This window comes from Peromyscus leucopus, chromosome 8a, assembly GCF_004664715.2.
Source record: "Peromyscus leucopus breed LL Stock chromosome 8a, UCI_PerLeu_2.1, whole genome shotgun sequence".
Lineage (NCBI taxonomy): Eukaryota > Metazoa > Chordata > Mammalia > Rodentia > Cricetidae > Peromyscus > Peromyscus leucopus.
The window spans coordinates 47701149-47724332 of record NC_051085.1 but is presented as its reverse complement, the minus strand read 5'-3'; the positions used below and the strand labels follow the sequence as shown (position 1 = coordinate 47724332).

Below are 23184 nucleotides of genomic sequence, written 5' to 3'. Positions count from 1 at the left end.
GGGGGAGACACAACAGCGCAGTGAACAATAATAGCATTAGGTCCTAGGAGCCGGAGATGTGGAGGCTAATAATGGTAAAGGCAGTGGGGGGTGGGGCAACCAGTGACTATTCCATTCTAACCCAACTAAATGACACAAGGTCTTTATATATTTTGGTCCATAACCCAGTAGACTGGGTTGTAGTGTAGTGAGTCATGCCCTGAAGCAATGCCCCTAGGGAGGCAGCTGTGACTGTTGACACCTGCCTATGACCTTGAGGTACCTGCCCCTGGGGCTTGGCCAACAGGGATGCATGTAAGTTCTCTCTCTCTCTCTCTCTCTCTCTCTCTCTCTCTCTCTCTCTCTCTCTCTCCCTCCCTCCTCTCCTACCTTGTGGTTTAGTTGCTGAGATCTTGGACCAGGCAGATCAGCGTGGGACACAGCTCAGCTTTCCAGGACCCTACGATAAATCTCCCATGGTTGTGAGTTTACCCCCAAATAAATTCCTTTGATCACTAAGCTGATTCCATGGATTGCTGGCGACTGAATCACGTTACTGGGTACTTTCCTTACAATATGTAGAAACGAGACTTTGGGGAACAGGGAGATGGCTCAGCTGGTCAAGGTACCTACTGCCAGGCTGGCAAGCTGAGTTTACTGCCGGACCCACATGGTGGAAGGAAAGGACTGATTGCCCTCTGACCTCCACATGCGCTCCCCCACCCCCTCCCCTATACACACACACACACACAAGAAATGTGACAAAAACCATTAACAATATTTTGGGATAAAACAAAGAAATTTCCCCCATCCAAGAGCGATTCTTGAGAATTTTATCTGCCTTTCCTGTTCTTGACTGGGAGCTTTAAAGAGAGCTGGAGAAAAATCTGTGACTTCTAAGAGCCACATAGAAAGCCTCAGGGGGACAGGTCAGCTCTGCACCAGGAAATGAGCCTGGTTCAGAAAGCAACCGTGTATACGCAACAGGCCCGAAATCATCAGCGTCTTCAACTACAGCTCAAACAGTGGGCTGCCCACCACGCTCCCTGGAAACATGAGCTGAATGCAAGAAGCTGTCAGGAGACTCCATGCTGATGACAAGCTAAACTGTCAGGTCAGAACATCCAGCTCCCATTCATCCTCTTCCACACTTTGAGAAGTGATGCCGCGGTGAGGAAATTCGGGCAGCAGGCCTCCCGTCACCATCTAACCCCTGAGGTCTTCATTTCCTCACTTGTAAAATGAAACTTTGGGGTTTTTTTTGCCAGCACTATCTTTATATGATCTATAGTTGAAGAAGTGATTTCTGTGGATTGCTAGAACAATTCTGGGATACCGTTTACCAAGAGAGACGGCAATCGTCAACACTGAGCAAGACACAGAAACCTATCGTTTAGAAAACCAACTATTTTTACAGATTCTGCTTCCAGAAAGTTTTGAGAAGTTCATTATACAGAACACTAATGTTTATATTTATCTTTGAACGCTCCATCAAATGCTGGGTGAATAATAATAGCTATTTCATAAGAAGCCTCTTATGTACCGTCTTCAACATCTGATGTGTTAATAATGAATGAGGGCCCTGCAAGACCACCTGCATGGCAGCCTTGAAATGAATATGCCTGGGGTTTAAAGGCGACTTTCGGTTGGTGCCTCCTCCGGGGGCATAATGTGGTTCCATAAACATGGATTCGGGCCCTACTGTGAATCACACACACAGACACACAGATGGGACCCATAAGACAGGAAATCCATGAGGTAGTATGGGCTCCAAGAGCTCATAGGCCAGAGTGTACACAGCCACCTGGTACCTGTGGCTAAGAGCCAGAGCCACTGAAAGAAGGTGAGAGACATGGCCAGGTTATGACTGGCAGGGTCAAGAACCTTCTTCAGCCATGTGTGCTTGAGTGAGACCAGCAAGGGGGAGCCTTGTGTGCCATAGACTGGCAGCTGGAGACAGGTATGAGTGCTAGACAGAACATTCAGTAGAGCTAAAGACAGAGTGTGGGAGAACTTGGCTTCAGAGGCAGTGGGGAGGAGGCTGTGAAATCAAATTACCAGGTCAAAGGGTACTCCATGAGTGGAACATCCTACAATAAATGAATAGAGTAAAACAGACTGAAGGCCTCTTAGAGTCAAGGTGGTTCTCGAAAACTTTCACGCCTCTGTGTGTATTCGGGATGAATCTCAATGAATCATCCTCTAAGGGTTCAAAGGCCATTTGAGAAGGAGGGTGCCAAGGAGCCATCCAGTCCTCCTCATTGCCACCTTCTGGGGAGTGGAACACAGTAACAGAAGTACCTCTGTGGGCGGCAGCACCCCCACCCCACCACACCCCCTCACAGAAAGTACCATTGGCAATGAGTCACAGAAGAAATCTGCAGAGCTGAGCTGAGCTTGCTCTATCCCAACAAAGCTGAGAATGATACTCTACCAAGTTGCCCCAGGATGGACCTCAGTGGTGACTAAAGAGACCTGAAGAATACAGAAATCTCAGCATTCACAAATGTATTCAGGACTTTGCGATACAAAAACTTAAGTCCATGCTTTACAGCTAAGTGAAGTATTAAACTATGATTAATGGATGTTGGATAAGGAGTCAATCACTTAGATGTCTCAGTGTTTGTGGCTTTGAAAGGCTTTAATCCAGCCCTGATGGTGACAACCCAAATGGCGCTGAGCAGGATTCTCCTCGCCCCAGACACCATCCCTCTTCTCTATCAAAGCCACTTGACTAGCAGGTGTTGGGAGTCCACCCTGGTCCTTGAAGCAGCAGACTGGTATGTGGCATCAGAACCACGGCTTCCCTGTAGCCTGTCTATGGAGAGAGGTCCATATTGGTGGGGGGCGGGGGTGTCCACATGATATGAAAAGAAATATATGTGCAAAAGAGCTGCCCTATGGCTTAGCCCTGGCTGGCAAGGGAGCCCTACTCTAGTGGTGGAAGCCCATGAGAACTTCTCCCAGACCTCTCTTCCTCATGGACCCATTAGCTTTCTGGAGTTTAATATAAGACAATCACAACTGCTTTTGTACCTTGAAAGGAAACTCTTGAGAGAGAGAAGGCACACATCACGAGAGATCAAAGCTTCTCTGAGGAAAGAGTTCATGTGCGCAGCTCTATGTGGCAAGGTGTTTCTCCACACACTCAAGAAATATCCCCTTCAACCCAGATAATACCCACCCCATGTATCTAGCACTGACGGGGTCTACGTGTGTCATATCTCCACCATGTACATCCTGTACCTAGCATGTAATGGCGCTCAGTAACTACTTCTTGACTCACGAGACCAAGAAACCCGTAGGGAAGTAAGAAAAAAATGTCAAAGATTCATGCAGAATGAGATGAAACACTATTAGAAATAAACAACAAGAAAACACGTGGTGCAGAAGGAATGAAAAGGAGGCTCTTGTTTAGAGGGATGACGTCATCTGGTGGACTAAGTGCTGTCAATCAGGAGAGGTCTGACGGGTCCATGGGGAAACAGTCAGTTTGGGCACTGAGCAGAAGAGGCCCTGGCTTCACAAATGTCTTCATCATCTTGGTCAGTATAAGACAAACAAACCATTTCTCCTAGGAGGCTAAATTCACCTAATTACTACAGATGCCAAGCAAGACATTCATCCAATCTCTACTCGGTGTTTACTATGTACATGCCGCCAGGGCTTTCCCTCTGCCACAGTTGCTGCTCAGTGTATTTACAGAGAGCTACTGACTCTTAGAGGAACCCTAACTACAGAATCCCTTCTTCCAGTCAAAACCCTGAAAGCCCATGAGCATGGCAGCATCTGCTTTACAATAAAGAAGAAATACTTTCCTTTGCTACTACTGTTCTTATAAAACATCTTCACCATCCTCCTCCTTGATGCAGAAGAATGCCCTTCAAGTTTCCTCTCAAACACGGGCAATTAACTCCCCTTGTTCTGTCTTAGATGAGAAGGAGAGGAACAATGAAATATTTAAGAGTCTTCCTTGAGAGCAAACAGGTCTATCATGCACTCAGCAGGAAGTTACGTCATATGTCTGGTTTGGTAGCCTTCGCTCTTCTCTCTACAGATGCAGCTTGGCCCCGCAAGTCTTTGAGGAGACCGGAGGAGACAGGGCACTGCTAAGTCTACCTACCCTCAGGAACTCCTCAACAGTGGACTGTTCTCCACCTGGCACCATGCCAGGTGCTGGTAGCCACCATGGTCTCGGCATTTGAGGCTGTGTTCTTCACCTTCCAGAACCGCACCCTGCCCTGGCATTCTTGGGCCCCACTTAGCCCCCTGAGTACAGGAATTCTTTCTGAACCCCAGCCTCACATCTGTGGCCTGCTTTAAGTTGACTTACTAACTGTTGCAAAGCTCTACCAGAACAAGCCATTGTCCAGATCTGCCGGGACAAGGCAGGCTAGACCCATTTGGGCCTGTCTGGGTCCTCTTGCTACATGGTTCTCCTTCCTGTGCAGCTGGGTCTGTCTCCCCAAAGCCTGGGAACTGACCATCTGTGACATCCCACTGTTGTTCTGTAGTGGGCATGGTGGTCAGCCAGATGGATAATTCTCTCCCACCTCGCTGCCTCTGCTCTGGGGAAGGGAGCGTCTATGCCACCAGCTGTTGAGAATGCTGGCCTCTGCCAGCTCTCCGCTGGGCCCTTCTCAGCAAATGGCCTGTCCCAGAACAGTTGCCACCACCCAGGTCTGCCCTTCCCCAGAGCAAGCCACATGCTAGGATGACAACCTCAGATGGCCAGAGGTTGTGTAAGATGCTCAGAATTTCAGGTCCAGTTACACAGAGGGATAATTGCCCTGCTGGGCAGCAAGTAGAGAAACGAGCCCCTGAAAATCTTCACATCCTACTCTTGGAACTTGTGCATCTTGGGTAAGGGGAGACAGGGTAAACCTCACTTGTGCCTGAAAGAGGAAGGCCACTCCTGTGGGGAGCAAAGGCATGTGATTGTAGAGCAAAGACACACAGAGGTGACATGATGCTGGTTCCGAAGATGAAGGGGTCAACAAGCTCCATAAATGGAAAAATTGTCCCTCCAGCTGCCAGAGAAGAATGCAAGCCTGAGGACATCTTGGTATCAGCCTAGACTAGCAGCAGTTCTGACCTACAGACTGTGAAATCACAGATCAGTGTTATTTCCAGCCACTAAATCTGTGGTCATGTCTCCTGACAGTAAAGGGAAAGTGATACTGAAGATATGGCTAGAAGTTTCCCATTTTTCTCCACAGCCCAATTCTCCATGCCTGACTCAGGTCCTGTTTAGGAAAGTCAAAGAGCTTTCACTGAAAAAAAACAAAAACAAAAACAAAAAACCCAAAACCAGTAAGGGCCAACTCTAGGTATAGATACAAACCCAGGCAACTTCCCCAAATGATGGTTCACACAAGGATAAGTAGGAATCTCACCATCACATACAAGAACATGACAGCACCTTCATGGACCCACTCATTACGTTATAAGCGTCCACAGCCAAGAGGCAGAAGGGCGGGGTTAGTGGGCACTGCACTAGGCTGCTACTTCAACTTCTAAATAACAACACAGAATGTTAATAGTTTCCTAGATCAATAGGAGCTTACCTTTAACATGAAATACCATCTCTCCCATGCTGGGGATTAAATTAGGGCCTTACACATGCTAAGCAAGCTTTCTTTACAAAATTAGCTATGCCTCCCAGACTCTATTTTTTTTTTCTTTTTGAGCTTAATAAGAAATATAGTCTAAAACCACGGGCCAGCAAGATGGCCCAGCAGGTGGATATGTTTGCCACCAAGCCTGGTGACCTGATTTTAATCCCCATGTCCAACATAGTGGACGGAGAGAGCCAACTCCTGCAAATTGTCCTCTGACCTACACACACACACACACACACACACACACACACACACAGAGAGAGAGAGAGAGAGAGAGAGAGAGAGAGAGAGAGAGAGATGTAATTTAAAAACACGTTAATTCTGATGAATAATTTTAGGATGGACAAATGGGGTTCTTGAACATTCAGTAGTTATTTGCCTTTTTTAAAAAAAGTCAGCAGCGTGACTTTTGAAAGATTCACTCACAGCTAATGGTCTAAGAACACAAACACTGATAAAGTACATCTCCTAAGCAGGGTGGCAATCACCATCGTGTGTGTATGTGTCGAGACCATTCTGAAGTCTAATTTTCATGGGGTGTGATCATAAGGAAAAACGGGGAAATTCAAATGAAGCGCATAAGTGTGAGGTAATGGGAGGAAAGAATTCTTCTCCCTGCTTAGAAAGATAAATAGACCATATATAGCTGCTGAATTCAACTGGACTTTGACTAATATGTTCAAAATATGCTCTTATCTACTATCAAGCCTGTATGGGAAATTCATGGCATTAAAAGACCCTAAAATAGAAACCATTCAAGATGATAAATTGCTTTGATTATATGAACCCGAGGTCCACTCAAAAGATCAAATCACTGGGAATCATTAGTTGGGGAGTCATCCACACTTGTAGGAAAAATGAGCCATCACAGCCTATTACAGAAAAGACCTTAGTGGGTCACAAGCCACAGAGACAGGTAAACCTGGTCCCTGGTCTCCCATAATCTGAGAGAAACTGGACCTCCTGGCACACCATATTGATGAGTACATTCAACCTCCTCCCAAATCAACAGACAGGCCTGAGGTAACAGAGCTGCTCACCTGCCACACTTAATATAGTCTTAGAGTAGTAGAAAGGCCTTGAATATCCGGTTTAAACCGGTTTACATGAATTTAGCTGCACATATTAGGTGTCCAAGTTCCCAATGGCAGGGAACTTAGAGGTTTAGAAGCCGGAGCGAGGGAGAGTAGAGCTCAGTGGGAAGGGAAGCGAGGCAGCTATCCTGGAAGAGTGTGTAAGAGCCAAGGCCACCAATGGTGAAGTAGCTCCCCCAGCAGGACCTCATCTCCAAGGAAGAACCAGAACTGGGCAGGAGTTTATTGATGGTGGCTCCTTCTTCCTTCTCACTCATGGACAGTCATTGAAATGGAAGGAAATGAGAAAAGTTGGTCCAATATCTAGCAACAAGTTACAGTGCTGAAGTCTGAGAGGTCTTTTTTTTTTCTTTTCTTAATTATTGGAGTCACATATTAATTACCAAATACCCCGTCCCGTCCCACCCGACACGTGCCAGACAGTCCCAACATCTCACTTGAGAACTCCTGGCCATGGCTTCCTAGTTACTATGGCTGTATGCTAAACTTCCCTAAACATAGCTGCTTAAAACAATGACAACTTTATTCTAGTCACAAAGCTGCCCCTTTGGCAGAGCTCAGCGGGGATCACCCCTGTCTGCCGCATTCAGCTTTCAGTAGACAAAAGACAAAAGACAGGGTGGGGAGATGATCGGGGATTTCGGGGTGAGAGAATCATCTAGCGGGCAAAGCAGAATTATAATCATGTGATGCCTCGCTCACTGGGCGAGGGGCTCCCTCTCTGTGTGGTCTACACTCTATACAAGCTCTGGACTAAGGAGGCGACTAGGTGGCCGGACCTTCTTACATGGCAGCTGAGAGTTCCAATGGAGCATGTTTTGAGGACCAGAGAGAGCGTGTGCATGGAAGAACTGAGCAGAATCTTTCATCGTGCTTCCTAACCTCGCCTTGGAAATCACACAGCTTCCTTTCAGCCATATGTCATTCTTTACACAGGCGACCCAGATTCAAGAGGAGGGATTTGGATCCATGCTGGTATAGGAAGAATGTCAAGGGAATGGTGAAAATGTTTGAAAGTCAGCACACTGGAAGTTCAGAGACGGGAAGAATCCACACAGAGCCGTGGTTCTCAACCTTCCTAACGCTGCGACCCTTCAAGACAGTGCCTCATGCGGTGGTGACCCCCAACCATAAAATTATTTTGTTGCTACTTCATAACTGTAATTTTGCTACTGCTATGAATCGTGATGTAAATATCTGATAGGCAGGATATCTGATATGTGACCCTCCGCCTAAGAGGTCATGACCTACAGGTTGAGAACTGCTGGTCTAGAGACATTGAGGAAAAGGTTGTTGGAGAGGATGGTTGGAGATGGTTGATGTGGAAGGTATGGGAGGAGGGGGGGAAGAGACAAGGGGTCCAGGCCACAGTTCTGAGGAAAAGGGGGTGATCTCCCTGACAGCAGCAGATCCCAAAGCACGGGAGAAGCCTTGAGACGGCTGGGTTTCCCGGTCTCAGGGACTGGCATCTTCTGGGTGGGGCGGACACCAGCGTTGAGGGAGAAAGAGACCCGGAGGTCATATTTGAGCCACCATCACAAGGACGCAAAGTTGTGTGGGAAAGTGAGAAAGGCAGAGGGAGAGCGAGCAAAGTTCCCGTGAGGGGAAGAGAGAGCAGATGTAACACAGGAGGGAGAGAAATGACTAACGCTGAAGAGATGTACATCCTAGATGCCAGAGGAAGGAAACATTCCAAAGAACGGAAAGCCTTCTGAGCGCCTCATGCTAAGAGGGAGAGCCAAGTGAAAACTGAAGAGGACACCACACTTGTCCAGGAGACAGCCCAGGACACACCTTCTGGGGACTTATTTCTACAGCCAGCACAAGGAGAGGCAATTCTTCCTCAGGCAACAGAACTCATGCCTTTAACGGACTCTGGGGTTTTGTGTGAAAATAAACGGTTGCCCTGAATCCTTGGGAAGTATGGGGAAACCACAAGACAGCCGACTCACATGGCTAAAGTCTTTCCCGGGTGGGAGCTTACACCACCATCTCTCCACTGATAAAGCTATCTCAGGGCCAAGCCCACCGGCCCCAGAGCAGTGGGCCACACCCTCCCCTATCAGCTCCCCAGCACCCTCCCCACATTTCCATGGTGCTCATTAGCAACACCAATTCCCACAGACTTTGAAGTTATTGGTTTAAAAAAATCTAGTTTGAAGATATATGGAAATGATTATACATAAATTCCTGTTTTTAATTGAGTGTTTAGACATGCTTAAACTGTTCTTAAAAAAAAAAAAATTAAAAGGTACACCCTGGAGGAATGAAGCCCTGGGCAAGGAAACAGGCACACGGGCAGGGCTGTCAGTCTGCTTTCCGTTTGGGGTCCCTTGGGTCAGAGGAAGTGATGTCGTGTCTCCTTCCCAGCATCAGGAAATGAGTGTCTATGGCGTTTATGGCTCCTGGAGTCATCAGAACTTCTCTCTGATTTTCAACCAAAGTCAGCCACGGGGAGAAGACCCAAGACGATGGTGGGCTGAGAAGAAGTGAAGTACAAGACCAGAGAAGACCTTCAAAAGCCAAGGTATCATGAGTAAGGGAGCAAAAGCACTAAATCTATTTTTAAAAAGCAAAAAACTAACATTAAAGTAAAAGGTGAAGATGAGTAATAAAGCACCTTGTTCATTGTAAGGATATTTCTATACATCGTGATGATAACATAGGCTATGTTGATCAATGATCAATTGACGGGATTTGGCCTTTGGGTAAGAAGCTTTTCTTTATCATCAGGTAAAACCATTGAATCCATGCTAAACTCACGTTCAGAGATTCAGACTGAAGTAGTTCAGTCTGGATGTTGCAGGCAGAGACAGGACACATTTTAAGATAATAACCTATGACGTGGCAGTCTGGCATATTCTATCCTAGAAAATGTCAGCAATTTCTAAGAATCAGAATCAAAGAAGGAGAATTAAAAGGAATGTGAAGGGTAATCAGAGAGCATGTTTACACAGAGCAATTGTTACAGCAGTAAATGTGAAATATATATATATATATGAAACAATACATCAAGGAATCCGAGAAGTACAATATTAAGTTTAAAATCCTCACAGGCTGAAAGTTGTGAAAACAACAAAAGTATGGATTTTGAAATCTGTCAGGAAACTGACAATGCGAAGAAATCTAAATGCCAAGAGCCCTTCCCTAGAGAATAGGGGCCAGCCGCTGCTTCCGTCCTTGCAAAGCAGGAGGAAGGACTGTAGTCTACCACGGCCAGGAGAAACCAGCTAACTCTTCAACTGGCATCAATGGCCACATGTGGACTGTCATATGGATAAGCCCTCCAAAGAGCCTCAGCCTCACAGGAAGCGTGCACCGCCAGTCAACTCCTTCCTGTTGGTCTTTACCCAACACACAGCAAGAGCACACCAATGTCTGGGGGAGGAGAGGGCAGCTGAGAGCCTCCTGGGACCCATCTCCAATTAAGGCATGGAAGGATCAGAGCTTAAAAATGGAGTCCGCCAGTCTCAGGTACTTAACCAGGCCGTGGCTGTAGACCTCCCAAAGTTGAGCCAGAGCAACAAGCACAAGAGATGGCCTGAGGCCCAGAAAGCTGGGGGCAGGGTCTGAAGCAGAAACAAAGGCTGTCAGTCAAGTTAAAAGGCCGAGACAAATCTCTATAGTTCTCTGAACTGGTGCTAGACTAGAAAACATGAAGAAATTGGTCGGCCCGGGCTCAGATCATAAACATGGCTAGAGAGAAAGCACGATTTGACCCTCCAGCCTTTAAAAGCCAGGGATAATCCAACTGAAGCTTCTCCCAAACTCACAACCATTTCAATTGAGCGTGCTTAATACAAAAGTCCAAAATTTTGAGTACATGAAAATCCCCAACTCTCTGAGCACCAACACGACTCCAACCAGTGGAAATTCCACACCTGACTTCATGAGAAGGATCCAAGTCAAACCTACACTTTCTAAAATGGGTCTACAAAGTTACCTTCAGGTTATGTGCGTGCAAAAGTGCAAGACTGGAGGAAAAAGGAACTCCCTGGTCTCAAGCCTTTTTGATAAGGGATATTAAACTTGTACAAATAAGGCTGAGTCAACCCACACATTAAGGATATTAAAATTTTGTAAATTACTGTAATTTCTTTAATTCCTTTATACACAATGGCTACTGTGTAATCAAAAAGTATGATGCACACAAAGGAGGAAGAAATAGAACCCATAGCCAAAGAAGACACAGCCAGCCCAGAGGTCACCCAGACACTGAAGTTGCTGGGCAAGTGATTCTTCAGCAGAAGACTAGAAACCAAAACAAAATGAATAAGGGGATGCTGAAAAAGAGAAAAAGCAAGATATTAAAGTTGCTTAACATAGAAATAATAAATTTGAAGACAGATCAGTTGGAATTAAACACAATAAAACGCAAAGAGAAAGGAAAGAGAAAACACATGGAATAAATTGAAGTACATGATACTATAAAAAATGCTATGATGTCTAAGTAGACTCATAGGAAAGAAGAGAGAAGAAATAGCTGAAGAAATAATGAATGGGAAATCCCCAAATCGGAAGAAACATATCAACCCACAGACCTGAGAATCTAGCAAATCCCAAGCAGGATAAATACAGAGAAAGTCACAGACACATGTCATACAGCAACTACTGAGAACAAACTATAAAGAGGCAATCAGCTGGAGAGCTATCACACAGTAAAATATGCAAAAGGAAACAAATGTGTATCTATTTCATCACACTAGATTGTATCCACTAAAATATGTGAATTTGATACTAAGGCAAATTCAATATAAGAAACAGAAAAGATGATATCTTTGTTGGTTTGTTTTTGTTTTGTGGAGGTGGTGGTTTTGAGAGAGATCTTCACTATACAGACTAAACTGGCTTCGTAGACATCTACCTACCTCTGTCTCCCAAATGCTAAGCTAAGGGGTGTGCTCTACCATCTTGATCCAGGGAGGGGAATATTTCTAAGCCAACAGAAATAATGCAGACAATATAGACTGGCTGACATAGCAAGACCCTGAAAACAAAGGAGACCAAGAGTAGTCCAGATTGTAACATGTGAAGATATAGAGTCCATTTTAAATTTAAACACATCTTTTTATGTAAATATGTTTTGTTCTAAAGCATTTTCATTATATGTTGGCTTACATTTCTTTTAGATATTATTAACAGCTGGAAAAATAACATTATTGGCTTAATACCATATTTAGATGTAAAAGACAGGATAGTAAGAATACAAAGGGTACAAAGATTAAGGAAATGATAGTGTGCTAAGTTTCATATGTTATTTTTGAAGTACAATACTGCTATTTGGAAGTGCACTATAACAGATAAAAGGTCATACCATAGTATCTTAAGCAATTACTGATGATAGCACAGAAGAACATAGCCTAAGGTTTTAAAGGAAGACAAAATAGAAAACTAAGGATATGGTAATTAATGTAGAACAAGGCTGAAGGTAGAAAACAAAAACCAAAGTAATGCTCAGAAAACAGAAAATGAACAACTGGATGATAAAGTTAATGGGTTATACTGAGATAAATGACAAACTTTGTTGATGGATTATTGAATCCATGTTGCTTCCTAAAACTGAAAACATCCCCATATTGGCAAAAGAATTGTTTGTTAAGAATTACACAGTTGACAGGCAGAGTGGCCCTGCCCATAAGCCCTGCACTTGAAGAGACTGAGAGGGGAAGACTGCACTTTGAAGCCAACCTGGGTTGCATCCTAAGAACCCTATAACTCGGTGAAAAACAAACATGCTACAAACTGATTATATACTGAAGCGTTCGGAAGCGAAGGCACATGATGTCAACTTAATATTCAGGGATTGGGGCAGGGGGATTACAACAGAGAGCATGAAGGGAAGGGAGAGCAAGAAATACATCAACAAGTGACGGGACTCAAGAGTCTACAAGACTAAATTATTCTCGTAACTCTTCCGGAAGCTTGAAATCATTTCAAATTAAAAAGTTGTGCCATCTGCGAGAGTAAATGTATCCAATGTGACGCCACCTTATATTAAAAATACACAAAGTCAGTGCTATCATTTCAGGAAAGAAAGACTACACATAGATAGAGTGTTGTTGATAAAGAAAAGCTTGGGCTGAGGCCATAGCCTGGTTGGTAGTGTCTGGCATGCCTGAGACCTAAAAGAAAGAAATGGGGGGTGGGGGAGTGTGGAGGAGGGAAGGGAGGGTTGAAAAGACATGAAACCAAGTGTCCTACTGTTTGGGATTGCAAAAGGCCAGGTACTAAAGACTAGCCTCCTTCTTGCCATGGCCTCAGGGGAGGAAGCTGAGTCTGGACCAAAGGATCCAGGACAGGAGTAGGCTGGAAAGGTCAATAATATTTCAGAAAATGATGAGAAGATGAGTATTTTGGCAGCATGGAAATGGTTAATATTTAAGCTGACAGATGCACTTGCCCTGATTTTAACACGAATCAAAACATTATATGATAATCTATAAATAGCTGTAAGTTTTATGTGTCAATTAAAATTTTTAATTAAAAACATAAAAAGCACTGGTATTGATGCAATTCTTGAGCTGGGTGGTAGTTGGTGGTTTTTTTCCCATAGTATTCTACCTCAAAACTTGAGCATGCATTTATAAATAATCTTCTCTGTGAATAAGTCCTTAAAAGATGAAAACTGGAGATATAGGAAGCCCATCTATTTTATAAAGTACAATGAAAACCATACAAAAATGTAACAGTGAAATCTATTAATCTGTATACTAACTAAACATTAAATTAAAAGAGTTTTTTTTTTTTAAATCTGCTTGAAGGGCTAGAGAGACGGCACAGCCATAGGGCACTTCCTGCTCTTCCAGAGCAGCTGAGTTCAGTTCCAGCACCCACACCAGAGGCCTCCAACACTGTCACTGCGGATCCGACACCCGCTCCCCACCTCCTGGGGCACCTACACTCAGGTGCACATTCCCACACACAGACACATAAGTATACATGCGATTCAAATTCAAGTAAAAATTGTTTTGAAAAAAATATATTTGAGATCTTGTTGTATACAGCACATGCCTATAATCCCAGCACTTGGGAGGTAGAGGCAGGAGGATTTCCAGTTCCAGACCAGCCTGTGCTACACTATAAGACTTGGACTCAAATTTAACAAAACATTTGAAGTGGGATCAGTCTTCTACATTTAAGAAACAACTAAATAAGAACATAAGATGGTTCCCAGCCCTTACCTGAGCAACTGAACAAAAGGACATTTTATTAGACCCCAATTCCTAGATGCAACTAATTTTAAGTATCTATAAGAACACTTCCAGATTCGCTAACAACTCCAGCTCCAGCAGAATAGCATACTTCCTTGAAATCCTTCATTTAAATTCTATTGCTAAGACATAATAACTCTGTCATGAATAAATCATGTACAAGATTATACTGCAGAAAAGAAAAATCTCCAGGATATGCAGATATGGTCCATTAAATAATTAAGCATCACTACCCTATTTTAGGAACCTACATGAATCTTTTCTGCATAACACAGTATCACTTCCTACTAGCTCAGAAAGAACACAAGGAAACATAGGTAGCTGGGGCTGGAGAGATGGCTTAGCTGTTAAGAGCACATACTAATCTTGCAGAGGACTCAAGTCTGGTTCCCAGCACCCACATCAGGCAGCTCACAACTGACCCTAACTTCAGCTTCAGGGGATCCAATGTTTCTGGCCTCCATGAGACCTGCACTCATGTGCAGTATCCCACATGCTCACACACACACACACACACACACACACACACACACACACACACACACACACACATATATAGATATCAGAGAGCTTTATTTGCCTAGAGCATTTAGGGCATAAATAAAGATATACTAGAAAGCAGTCTCAGCCAATGAACATCCTATGACTAGCTTCCTAAGTCACTAAGGAAGCTCCTCCTGCTTCAGTGAACACATTTGAAAAAGGTTGCCACTTGATTCTGAATTCAGAAGAATCACATCAAATACAGTTGGTAAGCTAACAGTGTTCTGCAGACCGTTATCAATTATAAACTTTATCAATTCATACAGTCTCCTAAAGTACAAAAACTAAAACACAGGGAAGCTTTTAAATAGTTTTCCAATTTATGAGGAGTTAATTAAACACAAATTTTCTGAGTGGACTGTGTACCGGTAATGTTCTAGGTATGGAGGAATACAGCACTGAGCAGAACAGAACAGGACCCTCATGGAACACATGTGTTGATCACATACATGAAGAAGTGGGCATTTGTCATGTAAGAGATTATAATGAAGTTTTTGTTTGTTTATTTGTTTTGTTGCTTTTTGTGTGACAGGGTTTCTCTGTGCAACAGCCCTGGCTGTCCTGGAACTTGCTTTGTAGACCTGGCTGGCCTTGAACTCACAGAGTTCCTCTGTCTCTTGAGTGCTGGGATTAAAGGTGTGCACCACGATGCCAGGCCTATAATGAAAATTTGAAGTCACTTAATATTCTTGGGGAATCATAGTGAGTTATAAATATCCTTGCCCATCACTGTGTGGACAGGGAACGTTGCCTCGTAAGGTCCTGAGAGTTACTGCCACCATTTCTATCAGCTCCCTGGTATTTTGCAGCACACAGTATAACCAGAATCTGGCCAGAAGATGCGACATGTTGCAGATGTATTCAGAGAATGGGACAAAACAAGATACATCCTGTGTAGGAGGAGCTAGAGAAGATGGTCCCTCAGGGTCCCAAGAGCTGCATCTCCAGTCTATAATGAGCTAACCCATCCATGACAGAGGCATGACTGGAACTGACCATTATTTACAGAAGACAGCTTCAGCTACATCTTGGATGCCAAATGCTCCCCAGAGGCCCATGTGTTAGAGGTTTGGTCTCTAGAGTAACACTGTTGGGAGGTGATGAAGCTGTCAGGAGGCAGGGCCTAGGCAAGTCCTTAGATAATTGGGGCATCCTTGCAGAAGGGATGATGGGTCTCCATCCTCATCCTCTTCTGCTTCTTGGCCATAAAGGAAGAGTTATGTCCACTAAGTGCTTCCAACCATTGTCATCTAGATCCCCTACTTGAGTCCTAAAAGAAACGGGTCTACCAAACCATGGGCTAGAGCCTCTAAAGCCACGGGCCAACACCAGCCTTCTCTCTTCCTGTGTTAATTATCTCAGACATTCTGCTAAAGTGATAGAGAGTTCTCTAATACAAACTAGGAACCTATGTTACAAGGGTAACCCCTTACAAGACAATGAAGATGACTCCACCTAGAAAAACATTGTTGTTATAGGAAGTGACACTTTGATTTACCAAGAACGTATTCAAGTGTCATTGCCAAGGCAAGCATGACCCCAGTTCTGCTGACTTCCAATGGCTCTTTGTGTACTTCAGAGGGGGTTAGCTAAATTAACGAGAGAAGGAGTCGACAAAAGGTGGAGGAAGCCAGAGGAGAGGGTTCCGGAATGAGGGGGCAGAGAAAGGATAGAGAGAAAGGAAAATACTACTTTTCAGGATTTGTTTATCCTCTGTGTGTGTGTGTGTGTATGCGCGCGCGCGCGCATGTGTGTATGCATGCGTGTGTGCGTGTGTGCGTGTGTGTGGGGTGTGGTGGGGGGGGGCGTGTGTGTGCGTGTGTGTATGTGTGCGTGTGTGTGTGTGTGTGTGTGTGTGTGTGTGTGTGTGATGTGTGTATGTGTGAGTGTGTGTGCATGTGTGTGCATGTGTGTGCCAAGGCATGCATTTTGGAGGACAGAGCCACTTGCAGGAGTCAGAGTCCTCTCCAACTATGTGGGTCACAGAGACAGAACACAGGTGGTCAAGTTCGCCTGCAGGCACCTTTACCTGCTGAGCCATCTCGTTGGCCCCACACTGCTTTTTGAAGCAAACATCAATGGACTTCGAGCAACGACGATCTCGAGAATGTTCCCAAGTTCTCACATTGGGACCCCAGCAATAACTGCAACTTGTCACAAGGAGACACAGTCATGCCTGGGATCTTAGCAGGTCTCCACCCACCTCACATGAGAACCCTGAAACAAGACCCTCACTTGGCTTCCCATTCAGGTCCCTCTTTCTATCCCTGTGAGAAGTAACTATGAGACCCCAATATTTAAAAACAAAAGTTTTTTTCACTTTCAGATTTTTAGCCACGGCAAAATAGGAGGCTGCCTGTATACATGTGTTCAAATCCCATTCTGCAGCTATGGGAATGGTGGTACTGCAGTCTCTGAGGAGACCTTTAGTAACTACAAGGGGCGGTGAGATATCTCCATGGTGCTGCCGTCAGCATCCCTTCCTCCCCTCTTAAATGCCAGCTATGAAACGCTGTCATCTCTCACCAGCGCTCCATATGTTCAATACAGACAGCCAAAAAGATAAGCAGTCCTGACCTGCTTGGAAAGAGCAAAGTGTTACAGCTGGTTGCTTCTGGAGCTTCTTCACTGGTTTACACTTCTGAGATGAGAGAGCTCCAGAAACGGAGATGGAATCGGGGTGTGGACTGGGACATTCTTCCGGCACCCCTGCAGGCCGCCCACTCTGCAGGGGTGAGATCCAGGACACCGCTGACAGGGCCTCTGGGGACTTTTATAAAGGTCGCTGCTCTCAGGAGGGACTGCACAGTACCACATTTTCCCAGTACTAATAATGCTCTCTCAACACGCTCGCTTATTAACCCACATGCTCGCTTCCTGAAGACTCTCAAAGGGTAGGCAGGCTCCTTGGGAGGTTTAACCTAACAATATATACCATGCAATCAGCATTGCTCCACACCGGACACCATCCTGAGAGTATTGTCCCCCTTAATACTAACATTTAAAGGTAGATATTATAAATCCCACTTTATAGATTTTGGAAGCTGAGGCATGCTGACTTTTATTTTCAACCTGACATAGCCTAGAATCTGTCACTGTGACAGAACACTCTAACCCAGCTGTTCCCAACCTTCCTAATGCTGAGACCCTTTAATACAGTTCCTCATGTTGTGGTGACCCCTAACCATAAAATTATTTGACTTGCAGCCCATTGTTGAGGGAGATCAAAGCAGGAACTGGTGCAGAAACCATGGAGGAATGCTGCTCCCCGGCTCACTCACTGGTTTGCTTAGCTATCTCTGTTACATAGCCCAGACTTGCATGCCCTAGGGATGATGCCACCCACAGTGGGCTGGGCCCTGCCACATTGATCATTGATTAAGACAACATTTCAGAGACAAGGCCACAGGTCAATGTGATCTGGGCAATCCTTCAAGTGAGGTTTCCTTTTCCTAGGTGATCCATGGTAGTGTCAATTTGATGATGATGATGATAATAATAATAATAAACTCTAACCAACACAGTTTATTTAAAATGACCAGTTATTGAGGGTCATATTGCTGGAAAGAAGTTTAGGATCTGCATTTCCAAAAGTTCTGCTTCTAGCCAGATTGTACACTTTGCAGAAAACAGGATGGGTGTAAGCCTAAGGGGGACTGGATTTGAGCTCAGCAGCCTTCCCTCAGCTAGTGTTGTGATGGTTTTCTTCATCTCTCCCATGGGAATAATCATTTCTACTCTGCCATTCCCCAGGGGCTGACGTTACCACCAAGACCTGTTGCTGAGCTCTGGGAAGTCCACTTCTCTCTGCTTCACTTTCTCACGCATCTGTTCCAGGTTGGGAATGCAGAGGGCAAAGGGTGGGTTTATATGGTAGCATCCTTGGGAGGTGGTAGGAGGTGGGGCCTCGTCGTAGGAAGGAGGTCCAGTGGGGGCCCATCTCTCTCTCTCTTTCTGCTTCCTAACTGCCGTGAGGTAAGTAGCCTTCCTCAAGCACATGACCCTGCCAGCATGTCATCCTTTCTTTTCCATAGATGTGAAAGCAATAGGCCAGACACACAGAGACTGAAGCCTCTGATGCTGTGAACCAAGACGCGCCTTTCTTCCTTTCAATCGTTTTTCTAGGGTCTTTCACCAGAATGATAAGCCAAACACGACTGTTCACATGAAAAGCTACCGAGACATGAAACCAAACAACCACAATAGGGAACCACAGAGTATGTGCTCCATAAAGAACGATCAGGAGAAAGATGGGCAGGAACGGATAATATTGGCATTTCCTCTTGATCCTATTTCCTATGCGTGTGACTTAACTGGTTTTTGAGTCTCTAGCAAATAAACTGGGTTAGAGTAGTTTGATCTCATTCTGTCTCTAGCAGTGATTAAAAAGGTAAAACAGCGTCAGTGCCCACGACACAGCAATGGAATACAATGATAAAACCTAGTCAAACCATGGCAGCCCGGGGTCTGAATAAACCCGTGATTTTTCTCAACTGAGGCACAACTCGAGGATGGGTCTCTTACATTGTTGAAGCTTCAGGTTGCCTAGTAAGCAACACTGGTGGTGGAGAGTGAGCATACACACACACACACACACACACACACACACACACACACACACACCCTGACTCTCATAAAGCGGGCATAAAAATGATGCTGCAGATAGGATCTAATAAAACCCCAGAGCCCATGGTGATCCCTACCGTCCTCAGCTAGCACAATGGTGGTACAACAGAGGATCTTAACAAGCTGTAAGTGAGGACTTTGGGGAACTCTTGAGAAAGACACACACATACACAGAGATTGAGAAATAAAAACGAATGTATGCTGAAAGAAAATAAAAGATAGAGCATAACAACTCAGGGGGGTCCCTAACCACGCAGTGGAGATTTGGATATGCATCAAAAGTGATTATTCACCACCCTGCGTGCGGCACACTCACAACGGATGCTCTGTAACTCTGTCACGAAGATTATCTAATTGTCTCCACTCTTAGAATCCCCCAAATGAGTTAAAATGCCAATACGAATGCTCTCGAAGCGTTCTGTGACCACAGAGACACAGTGAATGCTCTCCAACTAAAGCCACCTGTAACCAAAGCCACTGCAAAGGAGGTGGCATTTCCGACCAACATGCGGCATCATTACTCCCTCCCAGGTGTTGGTTCTGATGTAGAATGCCTCAGGGGCCTCTGTGCCCCTTTCCCCAGTTTCCAGAGTCCAGTCAGCGGGGACAAGAGGCTGGCTGGCTGGGCACCCAAGGAAACAACAGGGACCCCACAGACGATGCTTCCTTGGCATTCTACAGGAAGATCCTATCCCTTCCCTCCAGCCCCCAGGTCCAGCCCCCCCCCCTGCCCCCAGATACCACCAATGTAGTCTCAAACACCCACAAAGGTTAACCTAAGAGGCACCTGGGCAATCCAAAAATCAGAAATGGAGGGCAGGGGGCTGTCTGGGGTAAATAAGCAAAAGCTGGGGGCATCAAAATCAGAGCCCAGCACTTGTTAAAGACAAAACTAGACAAGCATCGTTGGTTTTAGATTACTCTAGCCGGAAGACTCGGCAAGGACTGAAAGCATTATCATGCCTGTAATAGATGGGGTGCGGGCAGCTCAGAGAAAAATCTGCCCAGAAACATGCTCCTCTTTAAAAGTTTGGATAGAGGCTGTAACTTTTTATTGAGCACAGAATGGGGGAGGGGTGAGAAGCTGCAAATTTTGAACTCAATCAGAGCAACTGATATCGATTTGGAGTATGGTTAAACTCCTTACCTAATGGCTACTAATAAATGAGACCTTTCTTCAGTGGGCAGAAGGATCGTTGCTATGCCCAATTTGATTTTCCCAAAGGCTCACACGTTTCCCGCCCCCCAGGATAAAGTCCTCAAGTGTTGTTTCTGGAATCGGGAGGAGCCATGCGGTGCTCTGCTCTCCTTTCCAGGCCTCGCAGCTTTCACCTGTTCCCGAGTGATCTATTGTGGATATTTTCTATGGGGACTTCTTTGGAAGTAAAGAGGACAAACGCTCCACCCTTGGTAAGCGAAAAGGCTGGTGATCGGGGTTACAAGGAGAAGGAAAAATGAAATTACCCACGCAGGACACTGTAGGGGACCAACACTTTCAACCTAAAATAACTAAGATTCCTCATGATTCTGCAAACTGACTACAAGATTTAGCCAACTAGGCTTAAGAAGATGCCTCACACTTCCTTAGCGGCTGGGGTGGGGGTCAGGGGGGTGGGGATAAGTGGGGTCTGTCGACCCCGATCTTAGAAATCCCCACACTCCTCCCCCCAGAAGGCTGCACCTGGGCTGATGTGCTAGCTCCAAACTCAGAGGAGGGAACCCACCTGCCTGGTTCCACCCAGTACTCTGGAGCCCGTGACCTGGCACAGCTTACACGTGTCCCCATTCCCCTCTTCCTTATTCCCAGGATCCATGCCCATCAAGCCGTTACTGCGGGGGGGGGGCTGAAAATCAAACAGCCCCTTAAAGGGAAAACAAGGAGAGCAGCGGACTGGCATTATATAACAAAATACACCAGAAAACGAAAGTCGCCAAAGTAGAGGCCCAGGGGGAAGACGAGGGGAGCATGGCATCTGGAAGCCACCACTTACTCGAAGGCGAAGAAGAGTCCACTAGTGACCAGGATGAGGATGAGCGTCAGGTAGAAGACGCCCGTCTGCCGGGCCATCATGATCCTCCCGTTGCAAAAGAACTTGTTTCTCCCCGGGAACACCTCCCATTTCCTCCGGGCCGCGATCTTCTTCTTCTTGTGGGGCGACTCCATGGGGGAGGAGCTGTGGGTACTGATCTGACTGTACTCGCAGTCTTTCATGGGCCCGCCGCCGCCGGGAGGCATCCACGAGAGCAGCCGGCTGGGGGCGCACACCCCCAGAAGCCCCCCAGCCCCGCGGGTCCCGCCGAGCCACGGCCGCCACCGGCCACCCGGCCGGCCCCCGAGCCGCCGCGGCGCTGTGACCCCTAAACGGGCTCCCGGCTCGGCGACAACTTTGCCGAGGACACCCAGGTTAACCCCTTGGGGAGCCCAGCTGTCATAGCAGAATCCGCTTTCGGGAGGGACGGCGTTAGTCCTCAGCCCGCGGCAGCGGTTCTCCGTGGCTTCCAGCCCGGGGATAGGGGCTACAGGACCCCGTCGGGCGCGGGGGACCGTTCAGCAGACCCCCCAAATCGCGGTGCGCCTGGCCCCGCCGCCAGCAAGCTCCCGGCTGCGCCTGGGCTCCGGCCCGTGGATCCGCGATCGCCGCGCCCGGGGAGGGGGGGGACACGAGGCTGCGGACCCCACGCCGGCTCCCTCCAGAGCCACTTCTGCGCCTCGGCCAGGTGGCTTCTACTCCTTCTCCGTGGCGGATCCTCCCAGGGGAGAGCGCTGCAAACTGGGAGGCAGCTCGCGGCACCGGCAACCCCTCCCAGGGGTGGGGACAGCCACGCGCGTTATTCTGTCAGGAGCTGTTCGGGAAGAGCCGGGGCGCTGCCCGTGCTGCGACCCCGCGTCCACGAGCCGTGCAGCCTAGCAGAGTCTGCCGCCCCTTGCACAGAGGGGGGCTCCGGGCCGAGAGTGGAGGCGGCGGCTCCCGGGGCTCCCTCGGTTCCTTCTGCCCGGAGGAGCCAGCCCTAGCTCGATGAGGGCCGCCGGAGGGCCGCGGGGACACTGCCACAGACACTTGTTTGCAAGGCTCAGCCCCGGCGCGCGCGCCGCGCTCCGAGCAGGTCCGCCTCCTCGCGGCCGGGTGGGCGGCGACGCCCGCGCCTCACAGCTGGGCTCCTCCTTCTGCTCCTCCTCTTCGCCAGCGAAGCCGGGGCACCGGCATCCCGGGGTCCCTTGCCTCAGTCCCCTCGGGTCAGAGCGCAGGGCTCCAGGATTGGGCAGGCCTGGCGCGCCCAGAGGAAGGCGCCTGGCTCCCGGTGACATCCTTCGCCCCAGGAGCGATCGGGTCGTTGCCCTCGGTGATGAGGCGCCATGCGCTCCCGGAGGACTTCTGTCCGCTACAGGCTTCTCCTCCGGATTATTCCCGGCAGCAGCTGCCGCCTCAGGACACGTGTGTCCTCACGGCTACACTCGCAAAACCGTTCTTGCAACTACCGGGGACCCGAGTACCCTTCGGCGTGGAGGAGTGACCTTCCCTGGCCTGACCCCGGCTCGTCCTCTTCCTCCCCAGCGCCACGCGTGGCCGACATGCCGGGGAAACTCTACTGATGCCCAGAGGAAGGGTTGAATGCCTGATGACAGATTGATGAGCAGCGGCCCAGACTTCGGGACCTCGCAGGGCAGGGGACAGCAGGGCGGTCTGTGTCCACTCCAACAGCAACCGATTGGGTCCCTCTTTCGGATTAAAAGCCCCTTGTGGCAGGCTTTGTTTGGGTCACTGCCTCCCCCATCTTTCATCTTCTCCTTCTCCCCCACTGATGCTCACAATGCCCCCTGTAGAGCCCCCACACAGTAAAGGGCCGCATATCTAGAAGATGCTCGGAGTGCGCCTCTCTCCACCCCAGCCTCACAGTCATGTGGACCTAAGGGCTCAAGCTGAGCGCCAGAGAGCCTCAAACGCCTACGCGCTTTTGCGCTCCTGAGCATTGCTGCCGGGTGGGAGCGTTTACTGGGGCTGTGCACTAGGGTATTCGGGAGCAAAGAGATACCAGGCAGCTAAGCCCGATTTTCCGAGCCCTACTTTCTTTTCGGAGCCCGCTGGGATATGTAGTTCCTTCTCTCGCTGT

At 47.2% G+C, this 23184-nt stretch overlaps 1 protein-coding gene across 3 annotated transcripts in view; it reads right to left on the bottom strand.

Moving 5' to 3' along the window:
* Zdhhc14 (zinc finger DHHC-type palmitoyltransferase 14) overlaps positions 1-22151 on the bottom strand; it is a 256911-nt gene extending 234760 nt beyond the window's left edge. For 2 of the 3 annotated variants that reach the window (XM_028888615.2, XM_028888616.2), the window contains exon 1: positions 21066-22151. In XM_028888615.2, coding sequence (XP_028744448.1) covers positions 21066-21310 — 245 coding nt within the window. In that variant the 5' untranslated portion in view covers positions 21311-22151. The remainder of the gene's footprint in view (positions 1-21065) is intronic. The other variant, XM_028888617.2, reaches the window with a different exon arrangement.
* Between the last annotated feature and the right edge of the window lie 1033 nt (positions 22152-23184).